This window comes from Erythrolamprus reginae, chromosome 2 (genome assembly GCF_031021105.1).
Source record: "Erythrolamprus reginae isolate rEryReg1 chromosome 2, rEryReg1.hap1, whole genome shotgun sequence".
Classification (NCBI taxonomy): domain Eukaryota; kingdom Metazoa; phylum Chordata; class Lepidosauria; order Squamata; family Dipsadidae; genus Erythrolamprus; species Erythrolamprus reginae.
In genome coordinates this window covers 24435200-24461894 of record NC_091951.1, presented here as the reverse complement: position 1 = coordinate 24461894, position 26695 = coordinate 24435200, and the positions used below count along the sequence as shown (strand labels likewise).

General features: G+C 44.1%; 3 protein-coding genes and 1 long non-coding RNA gene across 11 annotated transcripts in view; 2 read left to right on the top strand and 2 right to left on the bottom strand.

Moving 5' to 3' along the window:
• Positions 1–26695, top strand: part of LOC139160021 (zinc finger protein 268-like) — a 113524-nt gene that overhangs the window by 56735 nt on the left and 30094 nt on the right. The window lies entirely within an intron of this gene.
• On the bottom strand, positions 457–2314 carry LOC139160047 (uncharacterized). The gene is made up of 2 exons (XR_011557874.1): positions 1490–2314; positions 457–1429 (listed from the first exon to the last, which is right to left on the bottom strand). It is a non-coding gene; the product is annotated as an uncharacterized lncRNA (long non-coding RNA).
• Positions 4555–9572, bottom strand: LOC139160043 (GTPase IMAP family member 9-like). Of its 2 annotated transcripts, none has more exons than XM_070737571.1 (3): positions 9366–9572; positions 5971–6161; positions 4555–5400 (listed from the first exon to the last, which is right to left on the bottom strand). In XM_070737571.1, the coding sequence occupies exons 2-3, from the start codon at positions 5987–5989 to the stop codon at positions 4742–4744; spliced, it is 678 nt and encodes a 225-aa protein (XP_070593672.1). In that variant the 5' UTR covers positions 5990–6161; positions 9366–9572; the 3' UTR covers positions 4555–4741. The 2 variants fall into 2 exon arrangements, with proteins under 2 accessions (XP_070593672.1, XP_070593671.1); XM_070737570.1 differs by having other exon boundaries at positions 5971–6115.
• LOC139160017 (stonustoxin subunit alpha-like) lies at positions 12425–22776 on the top strand. Of its 7 annotated transcripts, none has more exons than XM_070737513.1 (6): positions 12425–12445; positions 13745–13931; positions 16642–17093; positions 18949–20232; positions 21078–21141; positions 21426–22776. In XM_070737513.1, exons 2-6 carry the CDS (start codon positions 13844–13846, stop codon positions 22076–22078), a joined length of 2541 nt encoding a protein of 846 aa, XP_070593614.1. In that variant the 5' UTR covers positions 12425–12445; positions 13745–13843; the 3' UTR covers positions 22079–22776. The 7 variants fall into 7 exon arrangements, with proteins under 7 accessions (XP_070593614.1, XP_070593610.1, XP_070593615.1 ...); XM_070737509.1 differs by having other exon boundaries at positions 12437–12693; XM_070737514.1 differs by having other exon boundaries at positions 12440–12693; positions 21081–21141.

Here is a 26695-nt window from a genome sequence, read left to right as displayed (position 1 = left end):
AACAGGGCAATCAGGCGGGATTCCGCTGATGGAATCAAGGCAGTATCATAGGCACATCCTGTCACCTTGAGCGCTGCTTTATAAGTCTTAAAAGTGTTTGGTCGGATTCAGATGTACTTTTTCTCTGTGTCTACTACCAGAGAGAGGTCGCAATGGCACAATCCGGTCAAGAGCCTCTGCTGCTGCTGTATTCCAGGCCCCAGTGAGGGATTCTGCCGAACTGTGTATGAGCGAATCTGGTAAAACCCCAAGCGCCCTGTGAAAGCGCTCAGGGTCCATCAGGAGCCTGGGGCAGAACCACCTAGTCGGTTCTGTCTCCGTGCAGGGGAGGATTGGTGACGAGACGCGATCCCCGCTAAACGAGGGTCCCGACAACCCTGTGGGGTTCACCTTCACCTTACGAAGCCCGATCCTGAGACCATTACCAGTGAGCGCCAATGAGACACAGAGTCAATGGTCTGGGTAAAGTGACAAAGTTTTATTGTACAGACAAGCTTCTTTTATACCTTCTCATATGCAAAGTGAGGGGTTTACAAAAGCATCATTTCATTGGCTCAATTCCATAAACACTGTCATCCTATTGGTTATATATCCTAAGTTTCTAATTGGTACTTGTTATATATCCTAAACTTCTAATTGGTTATATTCTTGCTACTTAATGCTCCAATCAGGGGCTGAGCTGCTGACCAATTATACTCCTGCCACGAGGTGTTGGGGAATTTCTATTTGTCCTAAGTCTTATTGAATGCATAGCTATCTCATGAGTCATACAGGAAATGTCCTTTTCCAGTGAACTTCCACTAAGCTGTCCAGATAAGCTTCACTTCTCATCCTAAGCCTAGCTAATTTACTGTCTCATTGTTTGTCTTGGTCTCTTATTGTTTGTCTTGGTCTTCTCATTGTTTGTCTTGATCTTCTGCAATCCCTACAGATTGGAGCCTTAAAATCGAGCCGTAGCAGAAAATGGTCTGACCATGACAAAGACAAGATATCTAAGCCCCTTAATCTCAGACCATTGCTCATCTGCTCTGAGAGGAATACCAAATGGGGAGTTTGCCCCCCCTCGTGAGTTGGACTATTTGGGTCAGGTGCATGGCTGCCATGGTGGCCATGAACTCCTACACTAACCCAGAGGATTCACTGAGCGACGGTAGATTAAAATTCCCTAAGACAATAAGTCTCGGAAATTCTACCGCCAGCCCGACTACCTCCTCAAGCAGTGCAGGCAGGGCTGTTGACACGCAGCTGGGAGTCAGGTACGTGAGCAACAAGCCCATCTGAACCCCTAGATCCAGCATCACAAAGAGGGACAGACAACCCACAATCTCAGGACCAGTGAATCTGCGTATGCCGAAGGTCTTCCTGGCTATAATAGCCATTCCTCCCCCCACTCCCTGGGGTCATGGTTGGTGCCATACCTGAAACCCAGCTGGGCACATTTCAGAGAGAAAAACTCCTCCCTCTGCACCCAGCCAGGTCTCAATCACACATGCCAGGTCGGCCTCCTTTTCCAGGAGTAAATCCTAGATGGTTTATTTACAACAGACTTGGCATTGAGTAGCAGCAACCTGAACCCAGGTTCCGGGTTTCGCTCGTCACCAGTACCCCGGGCTGAGCTCATGGGACCAGAACAAAGGATCGCTTTCAGGCAATGAGCTCTCGTTCCCCGAGAGCGGCCTACCCCATGTCTCCCACTGTATCTGCCTCTCCCCAGCAGGAACGGAATATTCTGGCTCTCTGACATCCCAGAGATTTTTATGATGAGGCATTTGTAAGACGAGATATCACTGAGTGATACCTCGTCTTACAAACGCCTCGTCATAGAAACTTTTCAAGATACAAACCCGGGGTTTAAGGTTTTTTTTGCCTCTTCTTACAAACTATTTTCACCTTACAAACCCACCGCCGCAGCTGGGATGCCCTGCCTCCAGACTTCTGTTCCCAGCGAAGCACCTGTTTTTCCACTGCTGGGATTCCCCTGAGGCTCCCCTTCATGGGAAACCCCACCTCTGGACTTCCATTGCCAGCGAAGCACTTGTTTTTGCGATGCTGGGATCACCGTTCCCCATAAGCTCATGCGCGTGCCCCAAAATACCCCCCGCGCACCCTTTTCCACGGGCGTGCACTTCCCATCTCCCTGCCAGCCCGCAGGGGGGCGGGGGCAGGGAGGCGCCGGCAGTAGAAGGTACTGCCCCCGCCCACCCGATCCGCCCCCTCTCCTCCTCTTCCGCCCTGCCTGTCATCCTTCGTTGTGTTTTTGGGGGGGAGCGGCAGGAAAGCCCTGTGCCAGCCAGAAAAGCCGGCTGTCGGGGAAAGTAGTGCACCTTTTAAACACGCTGCTTTCCTGCACCTCTTTCCTGGGGGGGGGAGTGGCCTGCCTCCCCCCTGACCAGGAAAGAGTTGCAAGAAAGCAGCGCATTTGAAAAGCGCGCTGCTTTCTCGGAAAGCCGGCTTTCCTGGCCGGCACAGGGCTTTCCTGCCGCTCCCCCCCGAAAACAGAACGGAGATCCAGGATGACAGGCGAAGCGGGGTGGAGCAACGGGAGCCTCAAGCTGGTGGCAGCAGACCTTCCTGGCTTTCCCGGGCAGCTGGCTTGAGCCTTGTGCCGGTCAGCAAAGCCAGGTGCCCACTGGAGACGTGGAGAGAAAGAAGGGAAAGAGGGAGGGAAAGAGGAGAGGAAAGCAGGGAGGGAGGGAAGGAAGGGAGAGAAAAGTGAATGAGAGGGAGAGAGAAAGGGAGGAAGAGAGGAAGGAAGAGATAAATATAAAGGGAGAGAGGGAGAAAGAGAGGGAGGGGAAGAGGGGAAGGAAGGAAAAGAGAGAGACAGAGAAAAAAGTGGAAGGAAGAGAGGAAAGAAAGGAAGGGAGAGAAAGAGAGAGAAGATAGGAAGGAAGAGAGAGTGAGGGAGAGCAAGAAAGAGAGAGGAGAGAGGAAGGTAGAGAGAGAGAGAGGAAGAAAGCAAGAGAGAGAGGAGTAGAAGGAAGAGAGGGAGAGAGAAATGATAGAAAAAAGGGGAAAAGAGAAATGAGAAAATGATTGAGGCAGAGAATGACAGGAAAGAGAGAAACAGAGAGAGAAGTGACTCTTGATTTAAAGCATATGGTAAAAGCACTTAAATAATAACAGGGAAAAAAACCCAGACCTCACCTGTTTTTATTAATAGTTATGTTTTTGGATTTGCTGGTTGTTTTAGTTTTAATAGTAATAGAGTTTTGTTTTGTTTTGTTTTATTATTAATTTCTTTTAATAAAAAAGAAGGGATTTATTTTGTTTGTTTGTTTGTTTGTTTGTTTGTTTGTACTTCTATGCCGCCCCGTCCCAAGGGGACTGCCGCTCAGACACTATACTTTTCCGCCCACCCCAAAAAAAAATTAGAGAGAACATTGTCTGGGATTCCCCTGCTGGGATTCCTCTGCAGCATCGCAAAAACACAGAAGTCTGGAGGTGGGGGTTTCCTATGGAGGGGAACCTCAGGGGAATCCCAGCAGCGCAAAAACGGGCACTTCGGCTGGCAAAGGGGATGAATTTTGGGCTTGAACGCATTAATCTTCTATGTTTCTAATCGCTTTTCCATTGATTCCTATGGGAAACATTGTTTCGTCTTACAAACCTTTCACCTTAAGAACCTCGTCCCGGAACCAATTAAGATTGTAAGATAAGGTATCACTGTATCTAATCTAATCCTTATCCAATGCTGCCACCAGTCTTTCTTTCTTTCCTTCTTTGCTTCTTTCCTTCCTTTTTTCTTTCTTTCTTTCCTTCTTTCTTTCGTTCTTTTCTCTCTTTTTCCTTCCCTCCTTCCTGTTTCTTTCTTTTTTGTCTTCTTTCTTTCTTTTTCTTACCACCCTCCTTCCTTCCTTCATCTTTCTTTCTTTCTTTCTTTCTTTCTTTATCCCTTCTTTCTTTCCTTTCTTTTTCCTTTCCTTCCTTCCTCTTTCTTTCCTTGCTTCCTACCATCCTCCTTCCTTCTTTTTTTCTTCCTTTCTTTCTCTCTCCTTCCTCTCCCTTTCCTCCCTTCTTTCCCCTTTCTTTCTTTTTTTCTGTCTTCTTTCTTTTTTTCTTCCTTCCTACCATCCATTCTTCCTTCTTCTTCTCCTTCCTTCCTTCCTTCCTTCCTTCTTTACCAACCAAGCTTTTTCTCTGAAGAGCTTTCCCTTCTCCTCCCCGAAGCTTCTTCAGAACCTGAGGAACCCTCTGGGACAAGGAGTGAAAGCTCTTCCAGGAAAATGAAGCCAAAGCCCAATGTCAGGCCCAAGGTAAAAATGTGAATTCAAAGGCTGGCCTGACACAGTAAAAGAAAAAAAAATGTTTTTTTTTAAAGTGAGAGAATATGCCACGTAGCACACATTCTTTCACGCAGAATCTAAAGTAACTGAACACAGGAAGGAATTAGAAATCTCTGCGTTGGATTTGTCCACATGATTGTCCTTGTGGGTGTGGGGATGGTAGATGAGCTTTTTGACCTGGGTGTAATCTTAAGGGCCCTTAAGTTAGAATGAAGCATGTTGAATCTAATTTGGCTTGGTTAAAAAATATGACTCTACACTAAAGAAATAAGACATGGAAGCTCATTTATTTTCTCAGATGTCTTAATGGTTCACCTGACACCCAGTGGCATTTTTGGGGGTGCGGTGGGGAAAGCACGACCGGGACGAAGCAGGCCAGGAACGCCGAGGGCATCTACTATGACCCAGGTGGGTTGGAACGACACCTGCCCGTCCGGGGCAAAGGCGCCCCTGGATCACAGGATGGTACACGGCCATCCCCGCGTCTGTTTCTTGTCTTCCTCCAACATGTCTTCGGTGTAGTGGGGGTCGGTTCCGTTCTCACGGATGAGGGCATCCACCATCTGAATCAGTTCGTTGACCTGCTCCTTCCGTTCCTCCTCTCCCGCCTTGTTGTTGAACGCCAGGCACCGATGGCCGCAACTCTCGATTTGCTCCCGCAGAGGCGCCCAGCTTTCACCGCCCTCAGACAGTATCTCTTGGAGAGGACGGCCCTCCAAGTCCTCTTTCCGGGTGAACAAGACAATCATGTAGGCCTTGGCTTTGAGGGTGAAGATCTTGCGGATGATGCGGGCGACATCCTTCTCCTCCTCGCTGAAACGGCCCAGGCGGATGACCTGCAGAATGACGTGCGGGCCCGGCGAGCAGCAACTCACGCATTTCTTCACTTCCTCAATTGTCTTCAGCTGTGGGTATTTGGTGTCGAAAAAGCCCGGCGTGTCGATCACGGCCAGGGTCCTCCCATCCGGCAGGACACTCGTGGCCATTTGACATTTGGTGGTGACTGACGTGGGCACCATCTTGGCTACAAAGGCTTCCCTCCCTAAAAGGGTGTTCCCAGCGGCACTTTTCCCGTTGCCCGTTTTGCCCACCATGACGATCCTCAGATCAGAAACTAAACGGAAGAGAAATAATAATAATAATAATAATAGTAGTAGTAGTAGTCGTCTACGGAGAGGGACGGCATAGAAATCTAATAAAATAAATAAATAAATAATACTAATGACAACAACAATAATAATAATATTAATAATATGATTTAATAATAATTAAATCATAATTAAAATACTCCAAAAAATACGGTACGTGGGTGGGTGGATGGATGGATGGAGGATGTCAAGAAGGAGATGAGAAAAGCTTGAAATTGGCTCCTTTTGATTTTGTCTATACAGTAATAATAATAATTATTATTATTTACTATTATATTATTATCATTATTATTATAATATTTTCCTTAGCTTTATTAAAATGTAGAAAGAGATGAAGGAGGCACTACAGCTTTGTGTTTAATGAGCTAGAAAATTTTTAATGAGCTAGATTTTCAGTTTTATTCAACATCTGAAGAAAGATTAAAAATGACAAATATTAAAAATGAAATATTAAAAATATTAAAAAGGTGACCAGAGATAGACAGGTAGACGGATAAGAAGACGGCGCCCACCACCTTCTCTGAACCAAGACTTACCCGATTGAGAGGCGCCCATGTTGCCAGCGCTCAAATGCTCCACAGCCGATCTCGCCGGGTTTCCAACCGGAAGGGCGAAGCAAGCAGGGAACGAGCAGAATCCGCGAACCCTCTTTTGGCTGGCCGGAAGCCCCCGGGAGCCCAGCTGGAGGTGCACAGAAGAAAGAGAGGAGAGGCCGAGCTCAGCTCGGCTGTTTTGGGGGTCGCCATTTGGCAAATAGAAATACAGAGACGCCCCCCTCCCACTCACACCCCCCCCCCCCCCGCATCTCATTTCCACACTCCACTCTGCCAGCTGAAAATGGGCGGCACGGACGGTATTCTGGGACCCTTTCCCCAGCGTTTTCTGGCGGTTTCCCCACCGGTTTTGGGCCCGTTTTCCCACCGGTTTTGGCCCGTTTTCCCACTGTTCTGGCCCATTTCTCCACCGATTTCTGGCCTGTTTTCTCACCGTTTTCTGGACCGTTTTCCCAAAATTTTTGCCCCGTTTTCCCACCATTTTTGCCCCATTTTCCCACCATTTTTTGCCCCGTTTTTCCACCGTTTTCTGGCCTGTTTTCCCACCATTTTCTGGGCCATTTCCCCACCATTTTTTGCCCCCTTTACTCACCGTTTTCTGGCCTGTTTTCCCACAAATATTTGCCCCATTTTCCCACCGTTTCTGGCTCATTTTGCCACCAATATTTGCCACATTTTCCCACCGTTTTCTGGCCCGTTTTGCCACCATATTCCCTGGATTGGACTGCAGTGTACAACCTTAGACTGTTTATGACTATATTATTGTTATTTTTATTTTTTTATTACTATTATTATTATTATTATTATTATTATTATTATTATTATTATTATTATTATTTAGATTTGTATGCCACCCCTTTCCGAAGACTCCAGAGATTATATATTAACTGAGTATGACAAATAATAACAATAATGACAACGATAATAATAATAATATCAATCACATATTCAGCTGCTGCCAAAGGATTGTGCAGAGTGACTACAAGCACAGACACAATGCTGTGGCATGGATGATCTACTGGATCTACCTTTATGGAGTCTTGAAATAATTTTATTTCCTGTACCGGTCAATAATGAATCTAAAATGCTTGGTGTCAAATTTATCCCATGCTCTTTCACATCTACTTTGTATCTAAATTGTATCTGCACTCTTGATTGTTATATTTTGGTTGCCTAGCTATTATTTTATTATTATTATTTATTAGTTTGGTATGCCGCCCCTCTCCAAAGACTCGGAGACGGGCGGGAAGTTCTTCCCTGCTTTTAATTTTTCCTGTTCCATCTAGGATATTTATTTATAGAATTAATATACCCCTCAGCTATTATGGTTTACGTATGGCTTGTTTAGGTTGTATGGTGGCTTTTTTATTATAAGGGTTTTTTAAACTGCTTGGATTTGTACACTGTATATTGTTTATTGTGAGCCGCTCCGAACCCTCAGAGAGAGGTGGCATACAAATCTAATAAATTATTATTATTATTGTTGTTGTTGTTGTTATATTATTATTGTTGTTGTTGTTATAATAATAATTATTATTATTATTGATGATGATAATAATAATAATAATAATAATTATTATTATTATTATTACAATATGGACAGCAATATAAAGAAAACATTATATTATAGTACCAAGACTTCCAGTCCTGGTCCTAATGTTTCTCATTATTATTATTATTATTATTATTATTATTATTATTATTATTATTATTAATTAGATTAGTATGCCGCCCCTCTCCGAAGAGTCGTAATTGTAATTATTGCATCTCTTATTAGGTATTTTCTAAAATACCATTGGGTTCTGTTGTATCTCAAGTGGACCTAAAATAGTCACCAAACATCAAAAACATCATCAAAAAAGCACAACAAAGGATGTTCGTTCTGCGCCAGCTCAGGAAGCTCAAACTGCCCAAGGATCTGCTGATCCAGTTCTACAGAGGAATCCTTGAGCCTGTCATCTGCACCTCCATCACTGTCTGCAACCCAACAGACCGACACAGACTTCAGAGGAGAATCAGAACTGCAGAAGAAACAATTGCTGCCAATCTGCCTTCCATTGAGGACCGAGTCAAAAAGACACAAACTGTTCCAACTCCGACCCTCAAAACGTCGCTACAGAGCACCGCCCACCAAGACAACTAGACATGAGGGCAGTTTTTTCCAGAACGCCGTCACTCTGCTAAATTCCCTCAACACTATCTACTACTATTTACTACTATAGCACTACTATTTCTACTAGTTATTTCTCATCGTTCCTATCATCCTTTTCCTCCCACTTAGGACTGTATGATTGTAACTTGTTGCTTGTATCCTAAGATTTTTATTGATATTGATTGTTTCTCCATTGCTTTTTTGGACCCGTACAACAACCATGAAGTGTTGGACCCCCTGATTGTGGACAAATGCATCTTTTCTTTTATGGACACTGAGAGCATCTGCCCCAAAGGCAAATTCCTCGGGTGTCCCATCACACCTGGCCAAGATTTATTCACATTGGGATTTTCCCCATGCTCCACAGAAAAGAGTGCCAAATATATACTACTGAGTATGACAAATAAAAATAATAAAAATAAAATTATTATTATTGTTATTAAATTTATTAATTACGCCCCTCACAACAAGAAAAATACAAACCATCTAGAAATCTAAATCTAAAAAAAATAGCATCCTGTTTTGGGATAGTCTAACCATGGTGGGGGGGAGAGTGCAAGTATATTAATATCAATATTTTAAAATTGACTCATTATCCTCCTGTCTGTTAGAATGAGAAGGGCATAATGAGTCCACTTTAAAATAAAATATTTCATAACAATAAACCGAAGATGAATTATAAGACCGATTAGTTCATGGGTCAAACAATATGCAATAACTGCACATAAAATTTGATATGCAGCATTTCAACAGCCAGGAGAGAAATAAGATTTTCTCTCTCTCTTTTTTTAAAAAATGGAAAGTTTAAAAACTTTTGTCTTTGTTTCATTTTGGGTCTTTTTTATTTGTATTTATTTATTTATTTTATTAAATTTATAGGCTGCCCTTCTTGCTGACTTTTTTTCTTTTTTCCTGTTTTTGTCCTTTCTGGTTGACTTCTTTGCTCGTCGTTGCTTCGGTTATTCTGATGATAGACATAATATAATCTATCATATAATGTATATTGTCAGCTATTCTTGTCAAAATAAATTTAATTAAAAATATATATATATATATCCATATGTTAGGGGGACCGTCAAGACCTCTTCAACTTCAGGGTACGGAGCAGGAACCCCACCCCTTTCTTTTCTCTCCCTCCCCCCCCGGGAACACCCGCCCCCCCCACCTCCCACTCACCCCACCTCCCACCCACCTCCAAGCCCCCTCCTACCCCCGAGAAGCCCACCTGAATGGCTCCAAAGTCGCCTTTCTCCCGCGTGCAGGACTCTCGTTGCAACTACTTTAGCTTTTCTGCCCAACTTTCGCTTTCGCTCCAAGACCAGAAGGGAGGGGGGGAGAGAACCAGTGAAGGGAAGGAAGTGGGGAGGGGCCCGGGCAGAGTCACGCAGGCCAGGTCGGTCCAGCCATCAGAAGGGGAAGGGGAGGTCATCTAGTCCAGACCCCCCCCCCTTTGGGCCGAGCCACAATCACAGAATGACAGAGTTGGAAGGGGGGATCATCTAGTGGGGGGGGGGACTGGGCTCTTCTAGGACATGTGGACTTCGACTCCCAGAATTCCTGAGCCAATGATGCTTAGCTGGGAGTTGAAGCCCACATGTCCTAGAAGATCTGTCTGTTTGTCTGTCTGTCTATCTGTCTATCTATCTGTCTATCCATCTATCCACCCATCTGTCTCTTTAAGTATCTATCTACCATCTATCTATCTATCTATCTATCTATCTATCTATCTATCTATCATCTATCTATCTATCATCTATCTATCTATCTATCATCTATCATCTATCTATCTATCTATCATCTATCTATCATCTATCTATCTATCTATCATCTATCTATCATCTATCTATCATCTATCTATCTATCTATCTATCATCTATCTATCATCTATCTATCTATCTATCTATCATCTATCTATCTATCTATCATCTATCTATCTATCATCTATCTATCTATCTATCATCTATCTATCTATCATCTATCTATCTATCTATCTATCATCTATCTATCTATCTATCATCTATCTATCTATCTATCATCTATCTATCTATCTATCTATCTATCTATCTATCTATCTATCTATCTATCTATCTATCTATCTATCTATCTGAGATCAAAACTGCCCCCACCCTCCTTGCCTTTCGTAAATTGCTTAAGACCCACCTATATGGCCAGGCATGGGGGAATTGAGACATCTCCCCCAGGCTTATAGACTTTATGTATGGTATGCTTGTGTTGTATGGTTTTTAAATGACGTTTAAAAAAAATAATACTTTCTTTTAATATTAGATTTGTTACATTGTATATTGTTATTATTATTGTTGTGAGCCGCCCCGAGTCTGCGGAGAGGGACGGCATACAAATCTAATAAATTATTATTATTATTATTATTATTATTATTATTATTATAATATATATCTCTTTCTATCGATCTCTATCTATGTATCTCTCTCTGTATCTATCTAACTATCTATCTATCTATCTGTATCTATCTATCTGTATCTCTCTCTCTCTTATCTACCTACCTACCTATCTGTATCTCTCTATCTATCTGTATCTCTCTATCTATCTGTATCTCTCTCTCTTATCTACCTACCTACCTACCTATCTGTATCTCTCTATCTATCTGTATCTCTATCTATCTATCTGTATCTCTCTCTCTTATCTACCTACCTACCTACCTACCTATCTGTATCTATCTATCTGTATCTCTCTCTTATCTACCTACCTACCTATCTGTATATCTCTCTCACTATCTGTATCTCACTCTCTCTCTTATCTACCTACCTACCTATCTGTATCTCTCTCTCTCTCTATCTGAATCTCTCTCTCTCTATCTGTATCTCACTCTCACTCTCTTATCTACCTACCTACCTATCTATCTGTATCTCTCTCTCTCTCTCTCTCTCTGTATCTCTCTCTCTCTATCTGTATCTCACCCTCTCTCTTACCTTCCTACCTACCTACCTATCTGTATCTCTCTCTATCTATCTGTATCTCTCTCTCTCTTATCTACCTACCTACCTACCTACCTGTATCTCTCTCTCTCTCTCTCTATCTGTATCTCACTCTCTCTCTTACCTACCTACCTACCTACCTATCTGTATCTCTCTCTCTCTTATCTACCTACCTACCTACCTACCTATCTGTATCTCACTCTCTCTCTTATCTACCTACCTACCTATCTGTATCTCTCCCTATCTGTATCTCTCTCTCTCCGTATCTCTCTCTCTCTTATCTACCTACCTACCTATCTGTATCTCTCTCTCTATCTGTATCTCTCTCTCCGTATCTCTCTCTCTCTCTTATCTTCCTACCTACCTATCTGTATCTCTCTCTCTCTATCTGTATCTCTCTCACCGTATCTCTCTCTCTATCATCTTCCTACCTACCTATCTGTATCTCTCTCTCTCTATCTGTATCTCTCTCTCTCCGTATCTCTCTCTCTCTCTTATCTACCTACCTACCTATCTGTATCTCACTCTCTCTATCTGTATCTCACTCTCTCTCTCTTATCTACCTACCTACCTACCTACCTATCTAGACTAGTCCAAGAAAGAAACCCTCCACCATTGCCCAGGATTTGATTCCGCCACACACACAACATCTATTTCATCCCCTTCGGGGCTGAAAAAAACCAGGGCGATGCGCACATCAACCCCGCCCCCCCCCCCGATTGATTTCCATTTCTTCAGTTGGAGGCATCTGGGTGAGGGGTCTTTCCTGGTCCTGACGCTCCTTTGCCAATCGTTCACCGGGTCCATCCATTTCTATCGCTCTATCTATTTCTCTATCCATTCATCTATCAATCTGTATCTATCTGTATCTATCTATCTGTATCTATCTATCTATCTGTATCTATCTCTCTATCTATCTATCTCTCTCTCATCTCTCTCTCTCTCATCTCTCTCTCTCTATCTATCATCTCTATCTCATCTTTATCTCTCTATCTCTCATCTCTCTCTCTCATCTCTCTCTCTCTCATCTCTCTCTCTCTCTCTCTCTCTCTCTCTCTCTCTCTCTCTCTCTCTCTATCTATCTATCTATCTATCTATCTATCAGTTTATATATCGATCTCTCTGTCTGTCTGTCCGTCCACCCACCCACCCTTCCCTTCCAACTCTCTTCATGTGTCTCCGTGGGGGCCAGTTTGGAAGGCGCGCCCCTCCCCCTCTCCCTCCCGCCTTGACCAAACACCCGCTTCTTGTCAAACGGCAGGAAAGAGGAAAACGAAAGTGGCCTGCGAGCTGTCTGCCTGGAAATCACGTGATTGCAAGAAAAAGAGACCCGCCCGCCCGCAGGAAAAGGGTGGGACGTGCTGCCCACCGAGGCTGTTTCCCCACCGCCACTCCGGGCTTCCTCCCAGCGGACGGTGGTGGGTGGGAGGGGGAGAGAAGGGGAGGGCGGGTTTCGATCTGGACTCCAGAAGGGAGAGGCTTCGAGGGCTGGAGTGGGGGCCAGCGTTTTCTGGACTGGAGGAGAAGACCTGCACGCCCCCCCTGCTAGTTGGGCAAGATTGCAAACCCTTCCTGCTCCTCCCTCCCTCCCTCTTGTAGGTAAGGGGGTGGGTGGGAGGGGGTTGTTAGAAAGGGAGGGGGACGGGAGCCCTTCCCCCTTCTCCCCCCCGCCTAGGGTGAAGAGCGGGGGGGGGGGGGGCGAGGTGATCACCCGAGGGGCTCTCTGGGCTTCTTCCCTCCGCCCCGGAGTAGCTGCTCGCGAGGGGCATCGCGGAAACCAGGCAGGGCGGGAGCGGGGGGGGGGGGTCCAAGCTGGGGAGGGGAGGCCGAGGAGGATGGAGTTCCCCAGGGAAGAGAACGCAGAGCAGGCTGCAATTCGGAACAGAACAGAGAAGGATGCAGAACAGAATGCAATTCGGAATAAAATAGAACTCGGAATCGATTTCACTTTTCCCCAAAATTAACCCATTACTAATAGTTGTTGTTGCTGCTGCTGTTGCTGTTAGGAATAGAATTTGGAATAGGAATAGAAATGGAATAGAATAAGTAAAGTAAAGTAGAAAAGAATGAATAGAATAGAATGAGTTCGGAGAATAGAATATATAGTATAGAGTAGAGTAGAATAGAATAAGTAGAGTAGAATAGAATGAGTAAAGTGTATAGAGTACAGTAGAGTAGAATGGAATAGAATTCAGAATAGAATAAGATTCAAAATACAGTAGAATAGAATTCAGAATAAAATTTGGAGTTGGGATAGAAATAGAACAGAATAAGTAGAGTAGAAAAGAATGAATAGGATAGAATGAGTTCAGAGAATGGAATAAGTAGAGTACAATAGAATGAATAGAATAGAATGAGTAAAGTATATAGAGTAGAATATAGAGTATATAGTAGATTAGAGTAGAATAGAATAAGTAGAGTAGTATAGAATGAGTAAATTATAGAATAGAATGGAATAGAATTCAAAATAGAATAGAATTTACAATAGAATGGAGTAGAATTTGGACTGGAATTCAGAGTGGAGACCGGAGTGGAGTGAATGTGGAGTAGGCCCAACCGCTCTCAATGGGAGGCAGGGGGCCTAGACTGGTTCCTTTGTGGCTGCCCAAGGACTTCAAACTAATGACCTCTTTATCCCCCTGCCCTCTAGGGCCTCTGCCTGCTCGCCTCCTACGCCTGAGTGGATCCGGTGTCTGGTCCTCCCGCTCTCGACCTCTCTCCCTGCTGGGCCGGAGCCCCGAAGCCTGGAATGGAAGGGGCTCTGGAGATACCGGCCCTGGGCCGCCCCTTCTGTTTGGGGGCCCTCTACGACTGCCGCAGAGAGGCCCTGCTCCCAGGTACGTCCCCTAGCTTCTGACTCTGCTGCACGCCCGAAGGAGGCCGCTGGGCTCCCAGTGACTCTCCCCATACGACTCCCAGACAGCTGTGCGGTGGTCGGCTGGTGGGAGAGGGACCACGCAGTGGGGTCAGTAAGTTGATGCACTACTTCATAATTTCTTTAATTGTCCTTCCTTCCCTGGTACCTTAGTAGGATCCTTTTCAATTCCTTTTCAAATATTAACATTTTATATGACTAGAATGAATATAGATATAAAATATTTATATAATATTAATCCTGCTATTCTAATAAATAATAATAATAAATTAATTATTAATAAATAATTAATGTGTGATGTTAATAATAATAATTAGTCCTAGGAGCTTGGAAAGCACCTGATTGATGAAAGCGCCCGAATACGAAATCCAGCATAGTGATCTCGTTTGCTGTGTTGTATTGACATCATAATAGTAATAATAATAATAATAATAATAATAAAATAATAATCCTAGGTGCTTGGAAAGCGCCCGACTGATGATGAAATACAAAATCCAGCATAGTGATCTCGTTTGCTGTGTTGTATTGACATAATAATAATAATAATAATAATTATTATTATTATTATTATTATTATTTATTAGATTTGTATGCCGCCCCTCTCCGAAGATTCGGAACAGCTCACAACAGGTTACACTAAAAATGGTTACACTTGTACTGTTCCCGGGTCTATTCGTTTTAATTTCAATATAAGACTCACATAACACAAAACAAGTGTTGGTTTTAGCTACTGGAAGTGTTTTTTTGAATACTTTTTTTTTTTGCTGGTATACTAATTGGAACATTTCTGAACACAATGAAATGACAAAATGAATGCTGCTTTATTTGCCCCCCTCCCCCCCAAAAAAACCCTCATAGAAAGAACCCCACAAATGATGCGTTTTCATCTAAATCATGTAAGTTTCAGATAGACAGGGAATTTTTTTTTTACAGGGTCGCCAAGTTTGTTTCGGGTCACGGACGGGTTAATATCGATATCGATATTATTATTATTGATTAGTCTTCGGAGAGTAGTGGCATAGAAATCTAATTAATAATAATAATAATAATTATTATTATTATTATTATTATTATTATTATATGCCGCCCGTCTTATCGAAGACTCAGGACGGCTTAAAACATGTTAAAAAAGGTAATAAATGTCAAGATATAGTTAATATTAGATTAATAATCATAATAATTTATTAGAATTGTATACCGCCCCTCTCCGTAGACTCGGGGCGGAGTTACACTTAAAAGGTTACAGTACATTTAAAAAATGGAAAAAAGCCTGTTAAAATACACGCCTACGCATTCCAACTAACGCATTGCACACTCACTGGTGAGGGGGCAGAGTCCACTAACGCCGAGCTTGGCGGCCCAGACGAGGAGGGAAGGGGCAGTGTGGATCTCTGGGGAGAGGCCCCCACAGAGAAGGCCCTGCCAAGGGACATTGCCTAGCGGAGGGGACCTCACCGGCCGCTGGGATTCATGCACCAGGGGGATAATAATAATAATAATAATAATAATAATAATAATAATAATAATAATAATAATAATTTATTGGATTTGTATGCCGCCCCCTCCGCAGACTTGATATTGATATTGATATAATATTCATTTTAAATAATGAACGAGTGTGTTTTGACCCAGCAACGCTTTCATCAGAATAGAATGGAATGGAATGGAAGGCAAGACAAGGCAACGGAATGCAATACAATACAAGACAGAACGGAATGGAATGGAATAGAGTACAATACAATACAATACAATACAATATGGAACACAATACAACACAGTGCAATACAAGACAGAATGGAATGGAATACAATACAATACAATAGAATAAAATACAATACGGAAAACAATACAAGAAAGAACGGAATAGAATAGAATACAATACAATACAGAACACAATACAAGACAGAATGGAATGGAATGGAATAGATACAATACAATACAGTACAATACAATATGGAACACAATGCAAAACAGTGCAATACAAGACAGAATGGGATAGAATAGAACAGAATCGAATGCAATGCAATACAAACGGAATGGAACGGAACATAATACAATATAATACAATACAATACGGAATGAAATACAACATAACACAATACAATACAATATGGAATGGAATGGAACAGAACAGTTAGAAACATAGAAGACTGATGGCAGAAAAAGACCTCATGGTCCATCTAGTCTGCCCTTATACTATTTCCTGTATTTTATCTTACAATGGATATATGTTTATCCCAGGCATGTTTAAATTCAGTTACTGTGGATTTACCAACCACGTCTGCTAGAAGTTTGTTCCAAGGATCTACTACTCTTTCAGTGAAATAATGTTTTCTCAGGTTGCTTTTGTTCTTTCCCACAACTAACTTCAGATTGTTTCCCCTTGTTCTTGTGTTCACTTTCCTATTAAAAACACTTCCCTCCTGAACCTTATTTAACCCTTTAACATATTTAAATGTTTCGATCATGTCCCCCCTTTTCCTTCTGTCCTCCAGACTATACAGATTGAGTTCATTAAGTCTTTCCTGATACTTTTTATGCTCAAGACCTTCCACCATTCTTGTAGCCCGTCAGTTCAGTTCAATTCCAATGCCATTTCCTATGAAACGGTGTCCTTTCCCATAATCCAAAGGCATGTTCTCAACGGCAACTTTCATGCCACTTCCTTGCAGACGTGACCTTGTGGGACCCTGACCTGTTGCAAACGTGGGCAAAGACAGAGGCCCAGCCCAGGACGGAGAGTCAGGTCCTCCCCTTGAACGATCCCCTCCAAAGCAAAGCCTCCGCCCTTTGCCTCGAGGGTGCTCTGAAGGCCAGCTTCTTTGGGGGCCTTTTTGAAGTGGGGGGATCAGCCGCCTTCTTGGAAGAGAACCCGCTCTCAGGGAATGGTGCCCGTGGGACCCTTCACCTCTCTGTTACTACCGAATGGATGTACCTGCCCATGGATGTGCTCCACGGGAAGAGAGACCGTTACCAGGCGGTGGTGGAAGATGGGTCCGCCACCCACGTGGTCGTGGCGCTGCTCTATGGGGCCCAGGCCTTTTTCATGTTCGATTGCAGCGTCCGCAAATCCAAAGATGACTGGTGGGACGTCCAGCGGCATCTCCTGCAGATGATTCAGAAGGTTAGAAGTTAAGGGTAAGGGTTATGGGTTAGGAGTAGGGGTTAGCAGTTACAGGTAAGAGTTAGGGGTTAGGAGTTAGGGGTTAGGGACAGGGGTTAGGAGTTAGGGGTAGGGGTTGGGATTAGGAGGTAGGGGTAGGGGTTGGGATTAGGAGGTAGGGTTAGGAGTTAGGGGTTGGGATTAGGAGGTAGGGTTAGGAGTTAGGGGTTGGGACTAGGAGTTAGGGGTTTGGGTTAGGAGTTAGGGTTAGGTTAGAGTTAGGGGTCAGGATTAGGAGTTAGGGCTTAGGGGTAGGGGTAGGTTAGGGTTAGGTTAGAGTTAGGGGTTGGGGTTAGGGGTAGGGTTAGATTGATGGATAAATTGGGAACTACAATGGTGAAGAAATAAAAACCTTTATTGAGATTACATTTTTACTATAAATCAAACACAATTGTTCTAAGATGATTATGTTAAGATGTGTTATGTAAACTTATCTGAAAGGTTATAAATAATGAATTCATTGATGACTATGATAAATTGAGATATTATGGTGAGGATTTCTCTACACATTTATTACAAACTAAATGATGTGGTTAGGGGTTAGGGATGGGGGTTAGGGATAGGGGTGTTAGGGTTTAGGGTTGGGGTTTGTGTTAGGGGTAAGGGTTAGGGGATAGGGCTAAGGTTTAGGGTTGGGGTTAGTGTTAGGGGTAAGGGTTAGTGTTAGGGTTGAGGTTAGTGTTAGGAGTTAGTGAGGGGTTAGGGGATAGGATTAGGATATAGGGTTAGTGTTAGGGGTAAGGGTTAGGGGATAGGGTTTAGGTTTGGGGTTAGTGTTAGGGGTAAGAGGTAAGGGTTAGGGGTTAGTGTTATGGTTTATGGTTGGGGTTAGTGTTAGGGATTGGGGTTAGTGTTAGGGGATAGGGTTAGGGTTTAGTGTTAGGGGTTGGGGGTAAGGGTTAGGGGTTAGTGTTAGGGCTTAGGGTTGGGGTTAGTGTTAGGGATTGGGATTAGTGTTATGGGGTATGGGTTAGGGGATAGGATTAGGGGTTAGGATTGGGTTTAGTGTTAGGGGATAGGGGTAGGGTTTAGGGTTAGTGTTAGGGGTTAGTGTTAGGGCTAAGGTTATGATTATGTTATGAATATGTAATAATATAAATTTAAGTTGATTGATGTTTAATGAACTATTAAGGCTTGGCCTTCCCTTTCCGGTAATGCGATTGTTATGAGGATATTCAGCAAGATTTAGACGATACGAATGAATGATATTTGTTTAGGAATAAGTAATATTGCTTTTTCTGTTCTTCTTTATCTTAATGTTTCTTCATTTTGGTTAAAAAGGGCAATTGAGCTAGAGTAGGGGTTTAGAGATGCAGATGAATAAATAAGGATATATGAAAATTGAAAATTAGCACTGTAAGCAGTCCCTTTGGCCAAAGTGTATTAGATGATTAATAGTAGTTGATTAGATGGGTTAGCTTATAGCCTTGCAAATTTGAACAAAGCTGTTGGAAAATTTTTAGATTTGATTTTTCAGATGAAGCAAAATCAAATAGATCAAAAAGATCAAATAAATAAATAATACAATATAATATAAATAAAATCAAAACAATCGAAAAGAAAAGAAAAGGAGGTAGCATTTGTGGGAGGATTAATTATAATAATGATAATAATAATAATAATAATAATAATAATAATAATAATAATAATAATAATAATAATAATTTATTATATTGTATGCCACCCCTCTCCGTAGACTCGGAGCAGATACCAAAGTCAATGGATAATTTTTATATTGTAATGGAGAAGATATGAAACTGAACATGTTTTGGAGTGGAGAAAAATAATAAAACATAAAAATTGTAACCCCGAGAAGGTCCCGAAAGTCGCCGCAGGAGGAAGAGACGCCCCGCGATGGAGCGACGAAGAGAGAGAAATGCAACGAAGGATCCAACCAAAGCTGTACAGTGACCTGCCCTTGGACAACCCCTCTACTTTCCGCGAGGCCTTGGACGCCTATGCTGCGGCCTCCCGAATCTTGCGAGACGGTAGAGAGAAGACGGTGCCGGTGAAAGTCTGGTTGTATCCGCTCATCCGGTTGGAACCCCAAGCGGCTCGGGTCGTGCGGGAGCCACCCTTGGCTTGGCTCCGGGAAGCAGAAGCTCACAAGCAGGCCCTGAGGAAAGTGGACGCCCGATGCCACAATCTGATCGAACCTAACGTGTGGACTATCTCCCCGGAGACCAGGGACCAAGTCAAGCAGCTGAGGTGGCTCTGTCAGCAACACTCCGCGGCTTTCCAGGAAGAGATCGGGAGGGCGTTGCTCGCCGTTCGGACGGGACGGGAAGAGTCCGGGGTTTTGACGGGCATCATCACCCGCTTGCTCCTGTCTCCTTTCCACCGGCAGGCCCTGAAGAAGCTTGTGGCACGAAAGAGGCAGGAGGTGGACTTTGTGAAACTTTGCCTGTCCCACCTTGGCATCCGAAGTTATTGGTACCAGCTAGATGAAATCTTGTTGAAGGGCGAATACAAGGTTGTGGTGGCCTTTGTGTTGACTTCCTTACACAGAGAGGATCCCTCTTTGGATGAATTGCGAGATTGGCTGCACAGGCCGCGTTTAGACAAGAATGGTGACTCGGGAACACCGGCGCCTTCCGCCAAGAAGCCACCATCAAAACTGTGGTTCGAGGACGAAGAGAGGAAATGCTGGATCCGCTGTGCCATTTCTTCCCTTTCAGACTTTGCCAAGATCCATCAGAGAAACGAAAACATCTGCTTCCGGGTCTCTTCGGTCTGGGACGAGAGCCATCCGGGAGCCTCGGTTTACCTCTACGAACACGGCGCATTGGTAAACCGACAGCTGGAGCTGCCCTCCAGGCCTGCCCCACCAAAGGTCGAGATGGTCAACCCGGCGTTCGCCTGGGTCTCGGTCAGTCTGGTGAGCTTTGGGGCAGGTTCCGTCTCTGGGTATCAGGTGGACTATCGGATTGCGGGAGAGGAATGGACAAGCCTCCATGTGGATGGTTCGAAGGGCGGAGTGGGCCTAGCCATCGAACGAAACGTCGCCTACGACTTCCGATGCGCTGTCATCGTGACCCCGGTAGGGATTGGACCGTGGAGTGAGATTGCTTGCTTCTGTGCCACGCAAGAGCCTGAGAAGGTAATTTGAGGTCTTCTTCGGTCTTTGGCTGAACAGGAGGAAGAGGAGGAGGGATGGAAGGAAGAGGAGGGGAGAGGTGGGAAGGAGGAGGGCAGGAGGAGGAAGAGGAAAGAAGAGGAGGGGAGGGGAGGAGGAGCAGGGAGAGGAAGAGAAGCAGGCGGAGGAAGAGGGGAAAGAAGAAGGGAGGGAAAAGAAGAAGGGGAAGGGAAGAAGGAAGATGAGGGGGAAATGCATATTACTGATTAACAAGAGATCATCTAGTCAAACCCCCGGTCCAATCGACAGACCCTGTGTCTGCCTCTACCTAGGATTGAACTCACAGTTTCCAGATTGTGAAGAAGGAGCTCCACCTCTGGGCCCCAGGAAGGGGAAGGAGGAGGGAAAAGAGGAGAGAGGGAGGGAAGGGAGGGAGGTGAAGAAGGAAAAAAAGAGGGGGAGGAAGAGGGAATGGGGAGGAGGAGGGAAAGAGGAGGGAGGGAGGGGAGGGAGGTGAAGGAAGAAGAGGTGGGGGAGCAAGGAGAAGGAGGGGAGGGAGAGGAAAAGCAGGAGAGGAAAAGAGGGAGGGGGGAAGGAGGAAGGGGGAGCAGGAAGAGGAAGAGAAGCAGGAAGAAGTGAAGGGAAGAAGGAAGAAGAGGGGGAAGGAGGAGAGGATGAGGGAAAAGGGAGGAACAGGAAGGGAGAGGGAGATGAGGAAGAGCAGGGGGAGGGGGAGGGAAGAGGATGGAAGGAGGAAGAGGAGGGGAGGGGAGAGGAAAGTTCTCAACTTTCCACCTGGGGGAGGTCTTTCCTGGCCCGTCCTGGGTCCCTGACTGTCCTGACACCTCCATGATCTCTTTCTTCTCCAGGAGGCACCTTTCCCGGCCAGGAGACAAGCAGAATTCGCACCAAGGGACCTCCTCGGCGGAGAAGGTAACCATGTCCATATTTTCCAGGGCTTGGAAAAGCTCCCCTCCCACTCTTTGGGGACACCCGAAATCACTGGCGGAGAGCGTTTTGAGGGCCGTGAGAACAGCGTGAAGAGGGGGCCGCCGTGGCGGGATTTCAAATATCCCTCCTACTGGTTCTGTAGCGTGGCTTGGTGGGGTGGGGTGGGACCTTGCTGTGAGTGACATCAACTTGGCCACACCCACTCAGTCGCATGAACCACCACCAACAACAAGCCACTCCCACTTTTTCTTCCCCTTCTTCTCTAGTGCCGGAGTTCAGAGTCCTCCTTGTTGGGAAAACCGGCGACGGCAAAAGCGCCACGGGCAACACCATCTTGAGCAGGAAAGAGTTCGCCGCCCAGATGAGTCTCCAGGCCATCACCCGAAGCTGCCAACGCGGCGAGAGGCAGCTGAAGGACCGGAAAATTGTGATTATCGACACACCCGGCGTTTGCAACACCCAGTTGTCCGAGGGCGAAACCTATACAGAACTGAAGAACGGGCTGGATTTGTGTCCGCCGGGACCCCACGCCATTATCCACGTCCTTAAGGTCGGGACGTTCACCACGGAGGCGAAGAAGACGGTGCGGTTCTTGAAAAGCCTTTTCCATGTCAAATGTCTGAGCTACTTCATTGTTTTGTTCACCTGCAAAGACGATCTGGAAGGGGGATCGCTCGAAAGTTTCATCTCCGCGCAGGACAAAGAGCTGAGGAAATACATCCTGGAGTGTGGGAACCGTTGCTTGGCCTTCAACAACCGGGCCGAAGAGGCGGAACGCGAGGCTCAGGTGGAGAAGTTGATCCAGATGGTCCAGGATTTGGTGGAAACGAACAAGGACGCTCCCTATTACTCGGAAGGCATTTTCTCGAGGCTTAAGACAAAGCTCAAGACCTTGGAAAACTCATCTCAAATGAGCTAAGTGCCAAAGCCCACTGCAACAACGTCGCCAAAAAGGCTGCAAGAGTTGTTCACCTAATCACGTAGCTTCTGCTCCGGCAATCTCACACTACTAACCAGAGCATACAAAACTTTCCCCAAACTAATCCTTGAATCCAGCTCACTCACACTGCATTTCGGACATTAACACTCTAGAAAATGTCCAGGAATACTTTACTAGAAGAGCCTCCACTCGCAACAGAATACCCTACATAACTAGACTCACAATCCTAGGTTTAGAAAGCTTAGAACTATATCGCTTTAAACACGACCTAAGTACAGCCCATAAAATCATCTGCTACAACGTCCTTCCTGTCGACGACTACTTCAGCTTTGATCCTAATGATACACGAGCACACAACAGATACAAACTCAAAGTAAACCGCTCCAAACTCAACTGCAGGAAAGACGACTTTAGTAACCGAAGAGTTGATGCATGGAAATCACTACTGGACTCTGTAGTATCATCACCTAACCCCCAAAACTCTCCACTGTTGACCTCACCTGATTCCTAAGAAGTCAGTAAGGGGCGTGCAGTAGTGCACCACTGTGCCTTCCTTCCCCTGTCCTAATGTTTCTCTCTTACTAGTATCATGTATGTAAACACTGTTAGATCTGGACTATTTATAGGAATACGCTATTTCTCAAAGTAAACTTTAATTAAAAGTTAGGATATCTCTGTGTGGCTGAGTAGTTATTCACAACTGATCTCAATATAAACGTTTTGGTGTGTGCACAACTTTGGTAAACAAGGTCGACTCTGCTCATACATTAACAGTATGCAGTAAACATAATATATCACATTTTTGATAGGGAAGCTTTATTAGTAGAGGGCAGGTATGCAGTAAACATAATGTATCACATTTTTGATAGGGAAGCTTTATTAGTAGAGGCTGGGTATGTAGTAAATATAATATATCACATATTTGATAGGGAAGTATTATTAGAGGGCGGGTATGCAGTAAATATAATGTATCACATTTTTGATAGGGAAGCTTTATAAGTAGAGGGTGGGTATGTAGTAAACATAATACAGTGGTACCTCATCTTACGAACACCTCTTCTAATGAACTTTTTGATATACGAACCCGGTGTTTAAGATTTTTTTGCCTCTTCTTCTGAACTATTTTCACCTTACGAACCCAAGCAGCTGCTGCTGGGATGAAGGGGTTTCTTCCCCCCCCTTTTTTTGAAGAAAGAAAAGGGAGGGGCAGCTTGGAGGGGGAAAGAGTTTGCATTAACAAAAGTAGGAGAACAGCGTGCTTGCAGAGGCACTGAAAGGGTGTCTTTTGAAGAAAGAAAAGGGAGGGGCGCCGCCCTTGCCTTTCTTCCTTCCCACTCACCCTTTAGCCTAGCCTTGCTTCTTCCACCCGCCCCCTTTAGCTGCTCCTCCCTGCCCTCTGTTCGCCTCCCTTCTAAAGTTTGGGATTTTCCTGAAGGATTTGCACACATTATTTGCTTTTACATTGATTCCTATGGGAAACATTGTTTCGTCTTAAAACTTTTCACCTTACGAACCTCCTCCTGGAACCAATTCAGTTCGTATCATGAGGTACCACTGTATATCACATTTTTGATGGGAAAACTTTATTAGTAGAGGATGGGCCTATACAATTTAAGTATGTTATGTCTGTGTATGTCTGCTTTAATAACGGGGATTTTAATGTTTTCTTTTTTAATCGTTAAATTATTAGATTTGTTATGAACTGTTTTCTATTGTTGTGAGCCGCCCCGAGTCTACGGAGAGGGGCGGCATACAAATCTAATAAATAAATAAATAAATGGGTATGTAGTAAATATAATATATCACATTTTTGATAGGGAAACTTTGTTGGTAGATGGTGGGCATGCTGTGAACATAACAGACACAAAGCAGTAAGTGAAACTAGGCAAAATCACATCCAATACCTGTACAATGAACACAGGGCCCCCCTCGAGGCTGTATAGTCTCTACCCCTTCTCTCTCTGTGCCGAGGACTGAGTCTCAAACGATCCACCAGTGAAACTACTGAAGTTTGCAGATGACACGAAAATGATCGGACTCATTGGAGACAACGACGCAACCACCTACAGACGGGAGGTTGAACAAGTAGCCTCGTCGTGCGACCGGAACAATGTGGAACCGAACACACTCAATATGGTAGAAACGGGTAGACTTTAGGAATAACCCTTCCATCCTTCCACCTCTCACAATACTAGACAACATAGGTATCCACAGTGGAGACCTTCAAATTTCTGGGTTCTATCATATCTCAAATGGACCTAACATGGTCACCTGACATCCAAAACATGATCCAAAAAGCACCATGAAGGATGTTCTTTCTGCACCAACTCAGGAAGCTCCAACTGCCCCAGAAGATGCAGATCCAGTCCTATGCAGGAATCACTGAGTCTGTCATCTGGGATAGAGGAGGGAGGAATGAAGGAAGGAAGGTGGGAAGAAAAAGAGGAAGGAAGGAGGGAGGGAAGGACTAGAAAGAAGGAATAGGAAGGAGGGAAGGAATAAAGGAAGAAGGGAGGGAGGAAGGAAGGAATAGAGAAGGAAGGAAGGAATAGAGGAAGGAAACGAAGGAATAGGAAGGAGGGAAGGAAGGAAGGAATAATTGAAGGAAGGAAGGAATGATTGAAGGAAGGAAAGAATGAAGGAATTAAGGAAGGAAGGAATGATTGAAGGAAGGAAAGAAAGGGAAGGAAGGAATGATTGAAGGAAGGAAGGAATGAAAGAAAAGAAAGGAAGGAATGGTTGAAGGAAGGAAGGAGGGAATGAAGGAAGGAAGGAATGAATAAAGGAAGGAAGGAAACGTAGAAACATAGAAGGCTGAGGGCAGAAAAAGATCTCATGGTCCATCTAGTCTGCCCTTATACTATTTTTTGTATTTTATCTTAGGATGGATATATGTTTATCCCAGGCATGTTTAAATTTAGTTACTGTGGATTTACCAACCACGTCTGCTGGAAGTTTGTTCCAAGCATCTACTACTCTTTCAGTAAAATAATATTTTCTCATGTTGCTTTTGATCTTTCCCCCAACTAACCTCAGATTGTGTCCCCTTGTTGTTGTGATTACTTTCCTATTAAAAACACTTCCCTCCTGAGCCTTATTTAACCTTTTGACATATTTAAATGTTTCGATCATGTCCCCCCTTTTCCTTCTGTCCTCCAGACCAGTGATTTTCAACCTTTTTTGAGCCGCGGCACATTTTTTACATTTAGAAAACCATGGGGCACATTGAGGGGGGGGGCTAAAAAAAGTTTGGACAAAAAAATTATCTCTTCCTGTCGCTCTATTTCTCCCTCCCTCTTTCTCTCCCTCTTTTCTCTCTCTCTCTCTCTCCATCCCTCTTTCTTTCTCTCTTCCTTCTATCCTCTTTTTTGCTCTATTTCTCTCTCCCTCCCTACCTCCCTCTATGTCTTTCTCTCTCCCACCTTCCCTCCCTCCCTCTCTTTCTCTCTCTCTCTCTTGCTTTTTTTCTTTCTCTTTCTCTCTTATTCTCTTTCTCTCTCTTGCTTTCTCTCTCTCTTGCTTTCTTTCTCTGTCTTTCTTTCTCTCGTTTTCTTTCTCTCTCTCTGTTGCTTTTTTTCTTTCTCTTTCTCTCTTATTCTCTTTCTCTCTCTCTTGCTTTCTCTCTCTCTTGCTTTCTTACTCTTTCTTTCTCTCATTTTCTTTCTCTTTCTCTCTTGCTTGCTTTCTCTTTCTCTCTCTTTCTCTTTCTTTCTTTCTTTCTCTCTTGTTTTCTTTGTGTCTCTGAGCTTCGCGGCACACCTGACCATGTCTCGCGGCACACTAGTGTTGAAAAGGTTGAAAAACATTGCTCCAGACTATACAGATTGAGTTCATTAAGTCTTTCCCGATACGTTTTATGCTTAAGACCTTCCACCATTCTTGTAGCCCGTCTTTGGACCCGTTCAATTTTGTCAATATCTTTTTGTAGGTGAGGTCTCCAGAACTGAACACAGTATTCCAAATGTGGTCTCACCAGCGCTCTATATAGCGGGATCACAATCTCCCTCTTCCTGCTTGTTATACCTCTAGCTATGCAGCCAAGCATCCTACTTGCTTTCCTACCGCCTGACCACACTGCTCACCCATTTTGAGACTGTCAGAAATCACTACTCCTAAATCCTTTTCTTCTGAAGTATTTGCTAACACAGAACTGCCAGTACAATGCTCAGATTGAGGATACCTATTCCCCAAGTGCATTATTTTACATTTGGAAACATTAAACTGCAGTTTCCATTGCTTTGACCATTTATCTAGTAAAGCTAAATTATTTACCATATTACAGACGCCTCCAGGAATATCATAGGTTTTTTTTATAGTCCGACCCTCCAACAGTCTGAGGGACAGTGAACTGGCCCCCTGTGTAAAAAGTATGGGGACCCCTGGTCTTAAGCATAAAACCTATCAGGAAAGACTTAATGAACTCAATCTTTATAGTCTGGAGGACAGAATGAAAAGGGGGGACATGATCGAAACATTTAAATATGTCAAAGGGTTAAATAAGGTTCAGGAGGGAAGTGTTTTTAATAGGAAAGTAAACAAGAACAATGGGACACAATCTGAGGTTAGTTGGGGGAAAGATCAAAAGCAACATGAGAA